At 41.0% G+C, this 19624-nt stretch overlaps 2 protein-coding genes across 4 annotated transcripts in view; both read right to left on the reverse strand.

The window, feature by feature from the left end:
- rab11fip3 (RAB11 family interacting protein 3 (class II)) overlaps positions 1–13473 on the reverse strand; it is a 28274-nt gene extending 14801 nt beyond the window's left edge. For both annotated transcript variants that reach the window (XM_084937932.1, XM_084937931.1), the window contains exons 1-3: positions 10546–13473; positions 4209–4302; positions 1505–1581 (exon numbers count right to left, since the gene is read on the reverse strand). In XM_084937932.1, the coding sequence (XP_084794058.1) occupies positions 1505–1581; positions 4209–4302; positions 10546–12141 (1767 nt within the window). In that variant the 5' untranslated portion in view covers positions 12142–13473. The remainder of the gene's footprint in view (positions 1–1504; positions 1582–4208; positions 4303–10545) is intronic.
- An 836-nt stretch (positions 13474–14309) lies between these two features.
- Positions 14310–19097, reverse strand: decr2 (2,4-dienoyl CoA reductase 2, peroxisomal). Of its 2 annotated transcripts, none has more exons than XM_084937933.1 (10): positions 18635–19097; positions 17951–18060; positions 17797–17865; positions 16836–16887; positions 16616–16751; positions 16105–16229; positions 15818–15911; positions 15633–15737; positions 14803–14991; positions 14310–14615 (listed from the first exon to the last, which is right to left on the reverse strand). In XM_084937933.1, exons 2-10 carry the CDS (start codon positions 18049–18051, stop codon positions 14581–14583), a joined length of 906 nt encoding a protein of 301 aa, XP_084794059.1. In that variant the 5' UTR covers positions 18052–18060; positions 18635–19097; the 3' UTR covers positions 14310–14580. The 2 variants fall into 2 exon arrangements, with proteins under 2 accessions (XP_084794059.1, XP_084794060.1); XM_084937934.1 differs by having other exon boundaries at positions 14729–14991; positions 18635–19095.
- Between the last annotated feature and the right edge of the window lie 527 nt (positions 19098–19624).

A 19624-nucleotide genomic window follows, 5' to 3' on the forward strand; every position in this document is an offset into this window, starting at 1 on the left:
TTTGGAAAATAATAAAAAGAAATCACCCATAAACATCCAAGGAATCAACAGATATGACAAGACAAAAACACTGAGAAATAATACAATTCATAACAGGCTTTGTCCCTGTTAAAAAAAATACTTTGAAGCTTGATAAGACTTCTGTTGGAAATCTATGTCATAACTAAAGTAGCAACCAGAAACTCCTCTTATCCTTACACTGCAACCTTTTACTCAAGTTGTTCTGGTATACGTCGACCCGACGTGTAGTTGCATTTCTCAGGATGTGCACATCAGGTTTAGAGAAGGTTGTGGTGCGGGATTAAAATGTGGTTCTGGTTATGGCTTAAGTCACAGTGTAGACCTGATGCAGAAGTATAATTCACATGCAAGTATGTCATCTACCCAGTTTATGTGCACTCATTTCCTTAAAGAATATAACAAGTTGCTTTCTTAACTACAACTAAAAGCTTTCCAACAAGTGTGAATCCATCTAGACTCACAGATGGCCAGACAATAAAACACTGCTCCCACCAGCAGTATGTCTTATCTTTTCCCCCCCTCTCTTTGCAAACATGTAGAGCCCTCTCACTTCCTTCCCTTTGACTGGCTGGCATTTCTTGTCATCTATAGAGAAGTCTCACATCTACGAAAAGCAAGACCTCATCTGAAAATAAACCTTAAGCAACTCAGGTGAAAACCAAGCTTTCACATGTAAAGCCCTTACTGTGCAGAGCAACTTGTCAACCTAGTGGATTCATTTAATGCATTTAAATGTAGTTTGCAACAAGGCCATGACTGTAATTTTAAGCCTCAGCTGTCAATCAAGTAAAGCTCTATAACAGTTATTGTGCTCAAATTAGATTAGCCAAAACAAAAAGTACACAAAGATCAATTCTGTTTTTAATATTTTGTTTATATCCTAGTATTTGTGAAGAATGCTTAAATATTTATTCAATCAGTCTCTCACATACGTGACTGCACTTCTACACAACATCAAGAGAGGGCGCCGATACCATGCATTGTGAAGCCACTAAAACAACAGTCGTCCTCCAGCACAGCTGGAGGCACACATAATAGCAGAAACCTTTCAATTCTGCAGAGGCCAGCAAAAATGATCGTTAAATATACAAGTTTCATACACCAGAGAAGACAGGAATTCTAGATATGCTGCCCACAACAGTAAAAAAAAAAAAAAAAAAAAAAAAGTCTCCAGAGACATGAAAACAAACTCACATTCCAGCTAATTCAATATTTGTCAAAGAATACTCAAAAGCCTCGCCTGCCAGATGCTATTTAGTGTCAGCCAAACCAGGGTGTTCAACCCGTGGAGCATTCATAAAGCAGTAATGATAGCTCTGCAAGCCACTCAGTGAATTACAGTGGGAAGAGTGAGAGTGCACAGGGAGTTCAGCCTGCAAGCTTCACACTGTGCTGCTGCATGCACCACCAGGAACTGACAGCACAACAGCTGGACCGCATGCACAAGTTGAGAGCGACTAAGCCTCCCTGTATGGCTCCTCACCTCATCGTACTCCTCTTGACAGCCGACAGCTCCATCCCCTGGACTGTAGTTTACACCGTATAGCTGTGGCTCCGGGCCTGCAGATGTGATAGGAGGAAGACAGGTTTAATGTGTACAGAACAAACAAAGCCAAACAGAAAAGAAGGCTCAACAAACACGAGACTGGTCTGCACAGTACAATGTCCATGAGCAAGCAGAGAGCCAGGATGCAGGATTATGTCTCTGCAGGTGTATGAAACAACTGAAGGAATATATAATCAAAGAAAAAAAAAAAAAAGACATTATACTAAATACCTGCAAGTGTGCAGGTAAATTATCACCAAGGGATTCAGGTGTTTATGTAACATATGTTGTGCACAATTTGGGATTAAAATTGAAGAGACTGTCAGCATTTGTTTTGTTTCCCCTTACATGCACAGCACGATAACAAAACTGCATTTATTTAATCTATTCATGCCTTACTTTGGTTCTATTAAAATGTCAGTCTTCAGTTTACATTAACATTTTCTCTCTCTCTTTTTTTTAATAAACCATGAAACCTGTTTTTCCCTACAGTGGTAAAAAGAACAAACCTCCATTTAATTAAATTATTAGCCTCAATTTGCAAATGAGTAAAGGTGTCACCGTTAACAAAGATTCATTTTAAATGTTGACTTTTAGAGGGGGGAGAAAAACAGTTGTGCTGACTTAAGCATTTTAATCAGCACATTTCAGAGTCTACACCTGAGCTGCCCTACTTGTATATTTACAGTCAGCAATCTAAGAGTGATGTGACAGCAAACATTATGTAACTTTTACAGACATTTGAGGGGCTACAGAATGTCAAGCGACTGGTACAATAAAACTGTAAAAAGGGCAAGAAGCAACCATATCCACTTTATATTTGTCAATAAAACCCTCCACTGAAAGCACCAACAGTGCAACCTGAGACGGACCAACAACAGTCCCATCAGCCATTGCAGCTCTCGTATCTAGTAAACAGAGGAATGAATAGCGCCCTGCTGGGAGAACAGAACACAAACAGTGTCCTGGCAGTAGACCCAAGGGTTTTTATGCAACCCTTTGCTCTTGGAGACTCAGACATTGTGGGCTATTGAAGCGAAAGGAGTGCACAAAGAATGGGCCTGAGAAGCTGGCTGCCCACCTGTAGTCTCTTGGCATCATGTAAAAATTTCAGAGCACAAATATTTCTAGGCAATGTTTTGTTGTTCCAGACATGCCACAGCCACTATGGGATACAAGGCATTTCCATAGCCTGCAGACTTCCCTTTATTAAAAGGGTACAATTTTCCGTGAGGAGTGATCCAAAAATGAGGTGGAAACAAAAGAAGAAAGTTGAGTGAAGCTTATGATGAACGTATACTCCAGGCTGGGACCCGAGGGAGCAGATTTTGGCCTCCGTTTACAACAAGAGGAGGTCACTGCTGGGGTAATGAATACGACATGGATGCAGTGGCTCTAAAAAGGAATAGTTTAGCTCAAAATTGACAAGCACACTGTGATTTTGTTAGCAGTGTGTGAGCAACTTGGGAAGTTAGATCTTCACACACCAATGAGAAACTTTCTCCTAGGAGGAAAAAACTGATTCATTAACCACAGAGCTAGACACACCTAAAGTAATGGAGAGGCAGTAAGGGAAACACAGGACAATACTAGTGGCCAGTTTCAACAATATCATCCTTGTTCCTTGAATACGGTATGTGCACTAATCAAACAAAACACCAAAACACCAGAACGACTCTGCTCAAATGACAGGAGCACAAAAACTGCCTATTAAACCAGTTACGTGAGACTGCTTGAGCAGTGAAATAAGAGCATCTAGTAAGAAAATGTACACAAAAGCAGAGTTTACGTTGAGATATTTATCCTTGCATGCAAATATAGGCAGTATCTGTCCTTTCTTTGTGTTTTCATCACTGTACTTAGCATCAACAGTAGTGACTAGTGGGAGAAAAATATAGTGACAAGTGGGGGAAAACTGAGAGGACAGGGCAGGGAGAGAAGACGGTAAATAATTAAGATGAACAGGACGCTCTGCCCAAACCTCATCTCTCTCTCTCTGCCAATCCCGCTCTGAAACCTCACCAGTCAGCCCATGTGTCTGTGCATCTAACACTTTCCAGTGCATGACTTATTAATGGTTTGAGAAACTGGATATGTGCAACCTAGAAAGCCTTGGGAATGAGTTCTTCAAATCAATAGGCCGGGCAGATTGAGGCATCAGTGTCACTGCTGCAATGACATCACCACACACCCAGCACTCTCTTTGAATTGATGTCCACTTTTGAGCAAATGTGAACATTAATTCAATATTTGGATAAGATTCGATTTTGATGTTATAACAAACCCACAAAGAGAGGATTAGGAGTTGTGTCTGATCTGAATGATAAACTCAGGATGCAACATGCCATCTCTAATGATGTGTGCCCAGGTATGAAGCAGGTTTTTTTTACTGCTTGAATAATTCATAGATTATTGTTAAGTGGCTTCACACATACACACAAAATAAAGGTCAGACTGGACTGAAATGGACAAGTCTGGCTCTTTGGAAACAAAATGTAAAGAAATGGGGGCAAGGGGTAGCTCAAGAGATTTTTGTGCCACAGGTGTCTGAAACAAGCAGACGTAGTGGGTCCACAAAAAAGAGGGTACTAAGGAACAAGTTTACAAGGAAAACAATAAAAGGAGATGCGCGATGACTCACCTCCATTGCTAATGGCAGAGATTCCACGGTGGAAATCTTCAAAGCTGATGACACCGAGCCCACTTGGATCCAAAAACTTTGTCAGATCCTTCACCTAAAGAGGGACATAAACAAGAAAGATTTCACTACACTGACATCATAAAAGCTCTCTTTCATAAACCTACCATTTGTTCAGCATAGATGCTTCAGGGAGATGTAATGACTGACATAAGGGGAAGTTTTCCACAAAGAACGACAAACTACTTAGCTGCAATGTTTGCATACTGACTTCAGTGGGAAAAAGCACACTGCATTCAAAATAACAGGGCAGTATTTTTGCTTTGGGCTTCATAAAACTGTTAAGAAGTCATACTCAGGATCATTCAACTCATTTGACAGTTTAACTGCACAATTACACAAGCTCCATTTTTGATTACAGGAGCAGAAAGTCACCAATAAAACACTTTAGAGCTTGAGAAGAAAAATCAACTTTTGCAGATGTAAAGAGTTTCACTTTATTGAATTCTGGACAAGTTTATAAGGATGTTAGCTTTATAGCTTTTTTTTAAATAAATCTTTTTAATTTACCAAGAGGGCTTGTTTGGATAGGTTATCTGGCTTCCAGAGATTTAACTTGGGAACTAGCTATCAGCAAAAGTATCTCACTCTCTGAGCATAAAATGTCACACATGGGAAAAAAAAAAAAAAAAAAAAAGACTAACACATGATTACAGCATACTTTCAAGCATGTAACAGAATTAGAGCAGCTGGGTGGGAGCACCAGCGACGTGAGGTTTCTGTGGTTTGGGATCACTTCTTCTCTGAGAACGTCAGCACAGAGTGTGAACATGTTAAAGGGATTGCTGTTCTGTGCGTGGCGTCTCTGGAACACTTTTTATATCAGTTACACATAAAAATAACTTGATCTTCTTAGCAATACTGAGCTCCTACTCAAGAGGCTGAGAAGGTTGAAACTACTCATAAACTGACTCTGTCAAGCCTGTGGCTTATGATCTGGGTTTGATGAATTAAATCCAGCTGTACTGGGTGAGAGAAGGGGAGTGAGTGGTATCGCTAAATAAGAGTTCATGCAGCAATGTTGAGTTCAAGCATCCAGCTCATCCAGCAAGCATGTCTGCTATGGTGAAACCTTTTTCTTACAGCAGATTTGATACGCTCACCATTTTCTAGGTTTAAAAAGAGCACAGATGAAGACAGATGAAGATGAAGAGTTTTCTAGTATTGAACCCTAGCAACTAGGAATCGTTAGGTTTTTCCCCCTTACATTATTTAGAAGAAAAAAAAGTTTCTTTTTATCCGTGCCTCTTTGGTACTCATGCACTAAAAAGTTATTGGACAATAACAACAAAAAACAGAAGGATAGATTACCAACTTCCCAGGCAAATCATGTGTGATTAAATGCTCTGTTCAAACAAGACAAACATGCAAAGGCAAAGGGTACTACAGCTCGCTTCTAAAATAAACAAAAACTACATCCAGCAAAAAATACTGGGTATAGCTAGCATAACACATGTGTGCTATAACTATGCACAGTCACATGAAAGCAGGGCCAATCCTCACTAAATACAGCAAAGTATTTTTTGTCAGAAATGCTGATCAATAGTAGGACCCCAAGGGCCGAAGCATAAGTGCGAAAAACTGCCGTTCCTTAAATGACCAAAAGTCAATCCACACAGACTGTCTTCACTGCACCCTGCACAGTTAATGAATACAGCTTGCTAACCAAGACTGCTAGAGTTAGCTGATAGCTTAGCAACCTTTCATCCATATATAGTAACGTCTATGCGCTACAACAGCTAAAATGCTAACATTGACGCTTCAAAATGTAGAATCCTAAACCTCAGGCATCACAGTGGCTTTGTGCATTTAAAAAAACAGAACAAAAACAAAAAAACAACAAGGACAAAGTACCTACAATGCATGAGATTAACTTTCCCATCTCTACAGCATAAATAACCAGCCTGCTGCTTTTAGGTTCCATAGGTTATTACTCCTTTCATAAGGGAGAACTTGGTTTATAACTTCATCCATTTACATTGTATCCATTTACACATTTTACAGGAGTGACTGCTTTAACTGACAGAAAGGCTGTAGGTTGTAATGCCTGCTGGTTGTTCTAACAGACCATGCAAAAATACTCCTTTGATGGTAGAAATTCTAGCATTTTATTTGCATGCTATCGGGCCTAAATTAGAAGTTATCTGAATTACCTGATAAATTGACACTCTACACACTCTCGAACACTTCTAACTAAACAAAACCAAGACAGTGACAGCTGTAGTGTAAAAACTGGGGCTTCAAAACACAACCACAAAACAGCAAGTGATTTCATGTATGCAAGTCCACGGAAGAAGAAAAACAAAGTGTGCTTTAGGTCAGCGTAAGGTGTTTTACTGAAGCTTTTTCCACATCCCAACATCACAGAACATCACAGCTCAGAGGAAACTGTTTTATTCCACGCAGCTCTTCACAAACACCTCTTTCTGGGCAAGGCGAGAAAACTGAGGTGTGAGCGGGGAGTTAACGAGCATCAGTGGTTTCAGTGACGTTTTTTTGCACGTCTGATATAAAAAGCAAAGAACAGCTTTTGGGTATCGTTTCTGTGGCATTAGGAAAAAAATAAAAATGCACCACTGAGCCGAGTAGGATACGCTACTGTAAAAACCTCCAGTGCCAAAGCTCCCAGATCAGTTTTAAGCTACTATCCTGTGGAAAGTGTCCATGGCCTACATTTCAGCTGTTAAGTCTGTACAGCAGTGCCAGGCCCCTCAGGTCTTGTTAGTGGAGCCTGCTGGCTATTCCTAGGTCTAACCTAAAAACTGAAAGGTGAATGTGATTTCATTTTTGCATCAACCTATTAACCGGGCAAAGAAATCAGATTATCCTCTTCTAAGACTCACATAACTTTTATCATTGTCTTTGTTTTGACTGTTGCTGTGTTCTCTATATGACCTGTTTTATTATTTTAAGCCTGATACAATAACATATTAAACAATAACATAGTTTATTTACATGGAACAAGCATTTCATACAACTTGATAAATCTATTTAATACAAACTCTCTGAAAAGTAATTTCTTTAAACACTTATTTTCCAGAAAGATGGTGTATTAAATAGATTTAAGCACTTTTCATGTTTATTTGTGTCTGTGTTAATCCTTTCTTCAGTTTCTAAAAGGCAACTTACATTTTTAGCTTTTACAGTGTCTTTTTTTTAGACAGATGTACAGCCCTGAGACCCAGAGGAAAGACTGAGATAAAAAGTCAGATGCAGCTCAACGGTTCCATTGCTCAGCGGAGCAAAGCACTGTGGTTTTTCTCTTTCCTCCATTTGTGTCTAATCAGTGCCGGGGCACGCCTGACCGCCTCCACACAGACCACTTTTGTGCATAACCCCGCTGAGAAGAATACCCTTTGGTGAGAGTGTTTCCTAAAGGGCATTTCGCAATAGTCAGTTGCCAAACGAAACTTTGATAGCCATAATCATAAGTTTGGCAGGTTCGGATGACAATAAATAAGTAGTCTTTGTAAATAAAACACAGATGAAAACAAAAGGGAACTAAAGAGAGGGGATGTTTCAGGGCTTGGGGCATTCCACTGGGGATTAGAGGGGTGGTGCATAACAGCAGTGGGTGATGGGAGGGAGGCTGACCAAAGTAGGTTTGGTGATGTCGACTCAGAAGAGAGTCCCAAACTCAATGAAGTTCAGTGTGGCTTTTGTGCAGAATCAGGGTCAAAACCAGAGAGTGAGTGGGAGTTAGAAAAGTGTTTTCAATAGCGCCATACTAAGACCTGCCAGACAGGACATTTATTTTTAATTTTTTTTAAATAGTCAAAAAGGTTTCATAGAGTGGATTGACTACTGCAGAGACATTTGGTGCTCAGTGTTTCCCCGCCATATTTTCATGTTATTCGCAATACACTACATTTGTGTGCGGTTATGGTCGGTATCACATCCTGGAATAATTCTAGAGGAAACATTTGCATGCTTAGCATACGAACGCCATCTGAACATTCATGCAAATGTCTTATGAATACCTTCCTGGTGTTTATCAGGTGTCGGGGGTATTTGCAAAGAGAAACCCAAGTTACGGTCCTAGCTGCCAGCTAAACTATGACATAACAAACATGACATGATGAGCTTATCATAAATTCTCAATGGGCATTTTTTTATGGATCTGTATAACTTTTTGCCTTGTGGTTTTCGAACCAACATATTAAAACACTTGTGTTACCACCAAGGCCCAGGTCATAATTTCCCCCATTTGGACTCGGTCAGGCATAGAGCTTATTCAAACTGCTTTTATCTCCAGATAGCTGAAATACAAGGACATATCAGGGAAAGGCTTAGTCAAATATTAAAAGCACATTTATATGTGGTTCGCACTGATATGGGAGGAGAAAAACACTTTCAACACTCAGCAAAGAAACAATTATAAAGTGAATATGTTTGCCCTGTTGAAGCAGAGCTGACTTTTCTACAGATCCTTGTGTGAGCTACTGAATGATAAACTCACCTAAAGGTAACATGCTTAAAACATTCCACAAATTCTATAGATAAGTCTGTCTGCTGACTGCTCGACAACTGTAAATGAAAAAAATAAGGTCAGAAATAACAAGCGCGCCTAAACGTTTGTCTCCTTGGTCTCAGGAAAGGACAGAAATCTGAGAGGAGCCTACTCTTTAGCTCATGGAGCTCTTGCAAACCAGATATTGGATAGCTAACACAATGAAGAAAAAAAAAAAAAAAAAAAAGTAATCCATCTGCACAATCTGGATAGCACCTTTTGGCAGGAAATAACAGTCAAACAGACCACACCTCTGGGAAAAAAAAATTAACTCTCAGTGTCATAGATGTGTCAACTTTAGCACTCTCTCAATCAGCAGGTGCAACTTATTTAAATTACACCAAACATGAGACATTGTGCTCCTGTGTCACTCGAAACAAGGTCATCGGCGGCTGGTGAACTGCACGCAAAGCACGAAGTCCCTCCGACTCAGGAAAATACATTTCATTCTTAATCCTTCACAATTCCCTGCCTGGAGAGCTGCAGATACCTATGGCTAGACACGGGACAGAGCAGCAGCAAGAGAGCTGCTTTGAACTGAGAAAGAAGGGATTAAAAAGCATTAGTGAGCATGCATTACGTTGTGTGTGTGTGTGTGTGTGTGTGTGTGTGTGTGTGTGTGTGTGTGTGTGTGTGTGTGTGTACCAAAGGTTCACAGTGTTAAAAACAAGTTGGTTAAAGTAGCGGAAATTAACTTATTGCCCAAATCTGGTCAACACAGGCTGTGGGAGGGAGTTGGTTGTTTTTCTTTCTGCCAGGACATAGAGAAGCATCCAAGATGTGGCATCAGCTGTCTGATACAGGGCAAAATAATCGTTTTTTGTGCTTGATCATTATTTTTTGACCTACATCTTTTGAGCTGGCTATTTTAATGCTGATATATGCATATCAAAAACTGCTAAAGAAGATCATGTTAAAATTCTAATATTAATGTATACTCACTTAGGTACTCTTGACAGAGAGGCCTATTTTTGTGGAAATAAAACTGAATACCTGATGTAAAGGGGAAGATACCATCAAACCAGTGAGGCTAATGGGTACAGAGACACACAGCAGCTATACCACAAGGGGTAATCCCCTAGCCACAGAGTGTACAAATGAAGAAGTGAGCATTCTGTCATTTGACATATGGAGTTTCAGGCCTGACATAACTCATTACAGACAGCATGTTTAACAGATTTATCAGGGCAGAGAGAGAAAAACAAATCCTGGCCTTTCAACACTCACTGAAGACAGAAGACAAACTAATCCAGGCATGGTTTTCATAATAAGTTGCACTTTCAATATTGTCTGTTACACTAAGTGTTGGAAACTGCAGAGAAACATAGCAGCACCTCAGCAGGGGTTAAGTTACCATTCCATTACATGACACTGTAACATCACCTGAGCCAGCTTTCATGTCTGTATGAAGGTTTTAAACATTCACCCAAAAACCTATCAGAGAAATGACCACATTTTGACAGTTTACTTGTTTTACTCCTACCTAATAATAAAAAATCTGAAATAAATCTGGATCATACACATTCTAAAACACAGACATGAGACAGTCTTCAGTAGATGGATTTTAGTTGATTTAATTACCAGTGTTTTACAGGAAGCACTCCAAGTTCCTGCTAAAAATCAATACTAAAGATTTTACACATATGGAGCCGTTTATTGTGTTACACTGAATCTTACCCAACATATGGTACAAAGAAGCTGCCTGCTCAAAAATGGCAAGACTAAAAAAAAAAAAAAAAACAACAAACAAACAAACAACAAGCTTCTCACCTGATCGGCCCCATAGGCAGCGGCGAACTCCATGAACTCCTCAATGCGGACGAAGCCATCACCATCTTGGTCTAAAGCATCGAACACAGCTTTCAGAGGGGAGACGTCTTCCTCCCCTGCGCTCACAGCTGAGACCATCGGCAGTGAGTCATCTACCACCATGTTGGAGAGGGAGATCGTCTCCACGGCCTGCTCACTAGTCCACTCAGGCTCAGAAGAAGTTGTATTTAAATCCTGAACTGAAAAATCAAAAGAGGCCACTTCGTCACAGCCTGAACCCTGGAGCTGTGTAGTGTCGGCCGGCCTCTCCTCAGCTGCTGGACTGTTTTCATTCCGCACACCCTCCTGGGGTTTCAAGTCCCAAGATTCATCATCGTGGACCTCTTCAACAGTCAAGCACGGATCCAAAGCCATTGCCTCATTTCCCTGATTTTTGACTTCAGAACAGATTTTGTCTTCCATCAAATCCTTAGGCGTGTTTTCCACAGAGGAACTCTGACTGCTGAGATCACCCTGGATGAGGGCATCTTCAACCAGAGGCAGTGTCAGTGATGAAGGTTCGTTTAATAAACCCAGAGCAAGCAGGTCATTCTCACCTTGTTGCTCCAAAGTAAGATTCCTAATAACAGCAGCTTCTTCATGTACCACTTCTGACTCCTCTGATGATACATCTAATGGAGTTCCTGTGTAGATAACAGAGGCAGAACTGGCAGGCCACAGGCTTAGGCTGCTGTCAAAATCTGGAACGTCTAAATCCAACAAAGGCACAGATCCTTCAAAACACTCCAGCGGTGTGCTGTGTGTGTTATGAAGGAGGCAGTTCTCAGGTAAACCTTGTAGGGTAGCGCTACTGGTTACAGGCAGATCGGTCACTTGATCAGGGAATAAACCTTTGTCTCCAATTTCAGGTGACAAAGTCTCCCTGCTCTGTAAGGGAGGGAGGTCGATCTGCTCCTTACATGGCACCTTTACCAGCTCCTCACTGACACCCTGTGGGTTTAACTCGCCTGAAGACTCTGAGTTGGGAGCAGGATGTTCATTGGAGAGATCTACTAGCAAAAATGGATCCCCTGTATCGGTCTTCACTGGAGATGATGGCACGCTGAGGGTTATTAGCGCAACCTGACTACTGAGGACTTCTAAGTCCTCCAGAGGGGAATCCCGTTTAAGAGTCAGCTCCTTTTGAGCAGAGTTTTTTCCAATCACATCAGCGAAGTTGGGAGAAAATAGCCAGGACAATGTGCAGTCACTAATTTCATCAAGTCCCTCTGTTTTTTCTGTGCAAGACAAATCCTTAATGTGAGTACTGTGGAGAAAAGTTTGGGAGATAGTGGTGTGATCTCCCTCAAACTGCAAATCTCCAAAAGAAAGATTTGAGACATTCAGGTGGTTGTCCACTAAATCCTTTTCCTTCTGAGTCTGTTGGGATATGTTGTTCTGGTCGCCATTCCTGAAGTCCAAACCCGTCTGTTCACTCTTGTTTTGACAGGGCACACCTGCATTGTCTGAATCCAGTGTCTCAAATCCAAGAGGAAATGGCTGCTCTGGCTCCCACTGCGTGTGCCCCAAAGGGCCAGACACAACTGTCGGCTCCATTTATGCTGGCTGTTCACCTTTGGAAACCTATGAAAGCTGCTGATTTGTATCTATTTATTTATTTATTTTTATCTCACTACTGTCAAGATCCAATCCTTCAATTTTAATGCCATGCTTCTATATGGCACAGCACATCTCTAGTGAAATTGTGAGTCAAGTGTGGAGAGCCCCCACAAGCGCTCTCCACCTCTATCATTTAAAAGATGCTATCAGATATTGTGATTTTACGAAGTACAAACTACAATAGTTTTAAGAAGATATGCAGGTTTAGAAAAAACGCCTAAGACTCTATTTCTGACTTTAAATTCAGTGGTTGCCCCCCACATCTCGAGAACAGCATTACCTAAATCTAGAAATCATACTGATTTCCTGGCCATACTGAATATGGTGCTGATGGAAATGCGTCTGGACTCACTATATCCCTTTCTGCCATGGCAGGTCCGCTCCTGGTAGTTGTCAGATGTTCCAGCTTCAGCATGCTTCACTTGCGGCCCGAAAGTTGCTCAATAACATCTCGAAACTGAATCGACAAGCACACGACTTTACAGCATCTCTGACAGCGAGGTGATATGAAACACTAGAGTTACGAATTAACGCGTTAGGTCAAGAGTGTTTGTCAACATTAGCCTTATTAGCCGATTATCTAATCTTATCAATCGCCTCGGAGGGAAGCGACGTAAGCAGCGTTACTCGAAGCTGAATTAACACCAAGCTGTAAAACGTTAACGCCAAATCTGTTGTTGCAAAGCGGCTTCCCACATGTGTCACCGACCGTCTTTCCTTCGAATGAATTTAAGCCAGCAACTACCGTTAACTCCTCCTTCGAGCATCCCACTTCTCCCGTGCCATTGGTCGGGGAAGCTGCTAACAGGCTTGCTAACGAAATTAGCCTATTAGCTGGCTAACACACCAAAAAAACCCTCAAGCTTAACTCTCGTCCTCTCTTGATAAAACAATACCAAAATGCTAGCTTCGGGGTTCAAAGGGTAATTACGTGAAGTATCGTCCTCTTCGCAGTAAAATATCACTGCCTAATTTTGATGCCGTTTTCCAGCGGCGGTCCACCTGTGTCCCTCAGAAGCCAGGCCAGACGAGTGACGAGACGAAACCGTTTTCTTTCCCTCATCAAATCCCTCCGCTGTCCTCAAAAGCACACCTGCGCTAGCGTCCCCCGCTGATGACCACAGTGAAACCAACAGGGTGTCAAATGAGGCCAAGAAACTCCATCGTTTTGGCAGTCAGGCCACCGATGTTGATTACAGACGCCGAAAGCTCTCGCATCAGCATCAGCAGTGTCCCATCCTCCTCCTCCAGCCGCATACACACCACTGACGTTTCACGCACGCGTACTAAACACCCCGCAGTATCACTGGCATCATGAGCAGCCACCAACTGGGATTTATTTATCTGTCTTCTCGTTGCTTGGAAAGCCCACAGCCAATTTTCAAAACACTGGTCCGCACTCATATTTACACAGAGGTCAAAGTTAAGGTTCAGCAGAGGAGCTTCCACATTATACAGAGATCAGAGTGCCGTGATCAGCGAGAGTCAGCAGGCTGCACGGTTGTCTGGGTAAAACAAATATTCCTCATATAACATATTAACCCATATAATTATGTTTATAAATTACAAACGATTGTGGAGAATTGTTTATTGGATGTAAAGTAATGTTTTGGCGCCCCCATCTGACTCTCAGCGGTACTGTGAATCCCTGTCAAACTGGTTGTTAAATTTGTGTATGAAATATACATTCATGCACACACACTAATAACGTCCCAGAGCTGGTATGGTGCATTTGTCAGGCCTTGATGAAGACTTTAAGTCACTACACATTGGTCAGTTTTACTTGCAGAATTGCTCCAGCAATAATAATAACAACAATAATAAATAAATAAAAAAATCTTACTAAACAGAGTGCTTCAGAAACTTTCCCCACCTACTGACCTTGTGTTCACTCTTCGTTGGATAAGCCTTTAGAGCCATGTAAGACTTTAAAAAATAAAAATCATTGTATGAGCATAGTTTTTCCCCCCTTGAATCAGCCACGAAGACCCAAACTTAAACAGTTGTAACTTAAAATTAAAAGTTTGCTCCATGCTGCAGGCACAATCTGACAGAGTGAAACAGTTACCTGATTTTTGACCACAAATACAAACAGCACCCTTAGATATTAGGTAAATATTTTATTTAACATGATTTCATTAAATGCACACTTACAGCAGTGGAATGGAGAGAAACAAAGTTGGTTATTTGTAATAAAGTATTTTTTTAATTTCTAAGACTGTAAACTACTATAGTACAGCAAATATAGTACATTAGTGTTCAACTCCATGAGTCTCAATACTGACTTAAGGCACCAGTAGATTACATGAACTACAAATACTGTACACGTAGCATTTCAGTACTACAGATGGCTGCAATATTTCTTTGTTTCAGCAATTACTTGTCTCTTTTCTGTTCAGCTGACCAATAACCTGAAAGACAATAACATACACATCAATTATTACAGGTTTCACTGCATTCCTGCAACATAAAACAGCACAATCACATTCCTAGTTGTACTCTCTCTTCACCTCCTCCCACACACCTGGTAAGGGAGGCGTCAGGAGGAGGAAAGGAGAGCCCCCGTTCAGAGTCTAGCAGATTTAGAGGAAGCTATACCCAACAGCATGGAGACATCGTTGGCTGAGGTCAGCCAGGCCCCACCATCCGCCACCAGGATGGCTCCAGTCGTGTAAGACGACGCCTGGCTGGCCAGGAAGAGAGCGCAGTGGGCCATTTCTGTCTTGTTGCCAGCTCGCTGCAAAGGAATGGACTGGAAAGCACCAGCAGCTTCCACTCTAAGACCACCTGAAAGTTTTAAGAAGAAACGAGCATCCTCAGATGATGTAAGCTACACTTATACACCATGATTACAGTATTTTTGACCCAACAGCCCTTAGGTGACTTCAAGAGCTCATGCTTTTAAATAATTTTGTAAAGATTGATATCATGATCATCATCATGAGGTAGTGATTTCTTTAAAGAATTCTAAGATAAAATGTGTTATAAAAATGTGCCTGAACATGCTTTACCTAATTGGCAATTTCTGACACTTCCTAGAATTCCTTTAACTGGATACAGCAAACATAGCATCACACCATAATAAACATCATACTCCCTTAACCAAAAATTAAATTTATCATGCTGGTGCACGTGATTCACAGAGTGTTTCTAGCCAGATGAAATTCTTCAGGGCTTTTAATCTGAAGTACCCATGAGAATCAATGCTGTAGATTTAACACTGCAGAGGCAGCTCATCCCAAAGAGTGGCTTTGTACAAAAACTTTCTATAGTGGAAAATGGACAAAATCAGGAATAAATGCTCGTTTCCAGCAGAAGCCTGCACAGTGGCAACAGTATCAATGCTTTGCCTGAAGTTGTTTTAGACTTTATAAGATCAAATACAGATCCCTTAAACTGACGGATCATTATTTAAGCTCAGTGTTTACCCAGCCTGCGGTAGCCCTCTGTCCCAGAGATGGGACCTGGAGCCACAGCATTGACTCTCACTCCACTGGGCCCCCACTCCACAGCCAGGTGCTTGGTCATGGCATCTGGGTACAAGAAAGACAGCATGGAGATATTAGATTTGCATTTTAATATCACTACACAACACACACAAAAAACACCTCACCATTTGCTGCTTTGGCAGAGCCAGCGTGCACCTGCAGGGCCTGTCCTCTGTATCCAAGCGTTGCAGAGATGTTGACTATGCTGCCACCATGATCCTAAGTGAATCGTAATGCAATAAGTAATTTAATGTGCACTGCCCTCTTCTGGTGACTAGCATGTATTGCAGGAAAACAATCTTATTGAAGGCTTTGATGTTGTGGCAGATAAAGCATTATCAACAACTGTACTTGTGGCTCTTTCAGCACAGCTCAGAAACGCTGCATCACACAAACAGAACGAGCGCCGTACCTTGAACCACTTCTCATAAACCACCTTGCTGGTGTTGAATGTACCCAACGTGTCTATATCCAGAACGGTCTTGAAGGCATTGAAGGAGAGTGCGGTAGCAGGGCAGAGGAAGTTCCCAGCAGCATCTGTGATTGAAACCAGCACAGTAATTATGACAACTCCAAGGCAAAGAACTCTGCAGTGCCTAATTGCTGACATAAAGATCAGTTTGCACAGATGACCTGTATCTAACACTTAATCATGCTACAGTGATGCAACAAGGTAAAAATACAAGATAAAGAGATGAAGTATCAGGAAGGTTGATGATTAAACCAAAACCTTTCACACTTGACCTTTGAACAGAGTACATTTGCACTTATTTTGCCTTTAAAAATCATTTGGACCTTCAGTGGTCGGATTGCAAAGGTCAGGAATTGTTTGTGGCGGGGTGCCCCACCTTTTTTTTGTTTGTTTTTTCCATAAGATGCATGAGATATATAAAGCTGGTCTTTGTGCACGAGGCATTACATACTGTTAACAAGGATGTCCACACGGCCAAACTCTTTCAGGATCTCATCCACAGCAGCCATGATGCTGTCGGGCTGCCTCACGTCGATACACAGTGGAAGACAGCGCCGCCCTGACACAGCTGACAGCTTTTTAGCAGCCTAGGGATAAATATTCATTAACACTGGCGTCTTGGTGTTATATAATGATCTTCTATGATTGCGGAAAGAGTGGGAAGAGTGAACCTCATTGAGCTTGTCTAAGTTCCTGCTGGCAATCACTGTGTCACAGCCATGCCTGGAAGACAGAGAAAATGTATAACACTGCAGAGAGAACACATGCTGCATTGTGCTGATCAGAACCGGAAAAGATCATCAACCCATAAATAAAGAAGGTAGATATAAGGCAGGCAGGATGGAAAGTAAGGTAACAAAGGGTAGAAGAGCACAAGGCTAGGCAAATGTAGCTTCATCATGGTGTGAGCTTCATTTGGGCCCGCTCTCATTTCTGTGTATTTTGCTATGAAAATGCACCTGATTTTCAGTCTAGTTCTTGTGTAATCAGGAATACCTTGGCATTTTCACCCAGTTGCCCTTCCTTATAAATGGTTTCTTGAAAGTCACCCTTTCACTGAGACCACTGAACCTTCAACTGAGGCTAAAGTAAACAGAAGAATGAACTGAAGGGTCATCTCTCTAGTCCTTTGTCAGTTCTTTGCTGGATTTTTAGATACCGTTCATCTGCTGTAGACAGGGTTTTTGTCTACCACTTCATCCTTAAAGATGCAATTTAAAGTTGCTTCTTTGCAAAGTTTTATGTTACGCATAAACAACTTTCATTGCTTTAGTCTGAATCATTAAAGCAAAAAAACAAAAACAAAAAACAAACAAACATCACCACCTTTGGTTAGTGTTAAGTGGCTTAAACACTTAAAAACATCCTTCAGAAAATGGTCTGGTGCGAGGAGTGAACTGAAAATAAGTGAGACAGGAGCCAATGTCCAAAGAAAACCTTTCAAAGACCTTCAGAAAGCCCGGAGAACTGTGATTAAACTAAGCAAAATATAACAAATTGAGGGTTTGCTCGAGACCTCGGCACATTACCATGCACAGATCAATAATTAAAATGTTGTTAGAGTTCAATGTGATATTTTACTGACTGCAACAGGATTGGCTGTTATGGAGATGAGCAGGCAGATCTTCTCACCTCATGAAGATTTCAGCTATGCGCAGACCAATTCCAGATCCTCCACCTGTGATAAAAGCAACCTGGTCTCTGTAAAATACAGTACACCCCATGTAACGGTCAGGAAAGAGACTAAATCACACGTGCTGATGGAAACACATATTTTCATGCTTACTTCAGTAAATCCGGACTGTAGATGTAAGTGTATGAAGTCAGACAGTCGTCCGTGTCAACATCTTCAGGCAGCAACTCTGCCTTTGTTTTCGACTCTGCCATGTTGATTGTCTGTAAGATAAATAGCGAAAAGAAATGCAAAATAAAAAAAAAAAATAAAATTTTATATATATATATATATATATATATATATATATATATATATATATAAAATTTTATTTTATTTTATTTTATTTTTTTTTAAATTGGGACTGTTATGTATTCAAACGAGTTTTATCCAGTATGACGCTCTTATTTTGAAATCTCTGCAGAGTGCAGAGACTTTAATGCTAGTTAGCAGCATATTTAAACACACGTTTGTGTAATTCCTGGCAAGGTGAGAGGTCATACTAGAAGAAAACTGCATTACCAAAGCGGAACAGTGAAAACTGTGAAGCAGGCTGTCATTTATAGTCACTAATAAACGTTTTTAATAAAATACTGTCATTTAACAAAAAAAAAAAAAAAAAAAACGGCAAGCCGAGGACTTGCAAAATAACGTGCCTCACTCAAAGCAGTGGTCTACCTCTGCTCCAGAGTACAGAGCTGTTCGTCTCTTTAAAATAGAGTTTACTATTGTTGTTGTTTTTGCCAACACTTAATTAACAGTACGGCTCCGTGTACTTGCAGCACTTCGTCGTGTTACCTGAAGAAGACGACGAGCTGGTTAGTAGCGCTGACAGAACAACAGTCCAATGCCTCTGTGCTGAACCCGGACTTGAACACGAAACACTAACACACAACCAGGCCCACCCGTATCTGCATTTATAATTCACTCATTAGCACTTTTTTTCTGGTAGGAACGATTTGCACCTTGGACGTTTACTTTTCGTCCTTTAGTGGTGCATTGTGGGCAATGAAGTCCGATAAGGGTGCATTCAAGACAACGAATACATCCCGGTCGAAACACGTTAAAAACGGCAGACAGGGGGAATATATATATGAATATACAAATAAAGCAAAGTTAAAATTCAAAAGCTGCTGTGAGTCCTAAACTTTAGAGGTCAAAGCTGGTTTGATTCAGACGGCACCATCCTCTGGAGGCAGTCTCCTCCCCAGCAAAGGAAAACCCTGTTATTATTCTGCTGCTCGTCTACAATCGCCATCAGCTTCTAGGATGGCACCAGCGAGGGTCTCCACCTGTAAACCAACCCCGAATTAAACGATCGAGGGTTTACGGTTTCACGGCTGATGCTGATCAGTGTGCATTAGTGCAGTGTCCTCCTCCCTCACCCCCTATTGATCTTTACTTTGGAAAACACTGTTGGAGAGGACCCCGTGCAATGGATCCTCTAAATACTTAAGGGATGGATATTTTTCTTTGCACTCAGGCTGCATGTCTGAGAGGATCAGACCTGCACTGTGAGTTCTTTGGTAACTTGATTTGTTTTTGTGAGGACGATGAAGCAGAACTCATAAGAGTGTGCATTAAAATAAGCGATCCTGCATTTAACTTTAGTGCCATACTTTGTATTTTTAGATATGTTCTAATACTTCCAATAATAAATTGGAACAATTTAAGGTTAGTGTGTAAATCCGTCAGTTACGTTTTTAAAGTTCTTTTAATATAAAGTTTCAGTGCACAAAAAAAAAAAGCTTTCTAAGCCAAATTAATTTGAAGGAAAAATAATTAACA

The sequence above is a fragment of the Perissodus microlepis genome, chromosome 8, assembly GCF_051167445.1.
Source record: "Perissodus microlepis isolate ML-2025 ecotype Zambia chromosome 8, ASM5116744v1, whole genome shotgun sequence".
NCBI lineage: Eukaryota > Metazoa > Chordata > Actinopteri > Cichliformes > Cichlidae > Perissodus > Perissodus microlepis.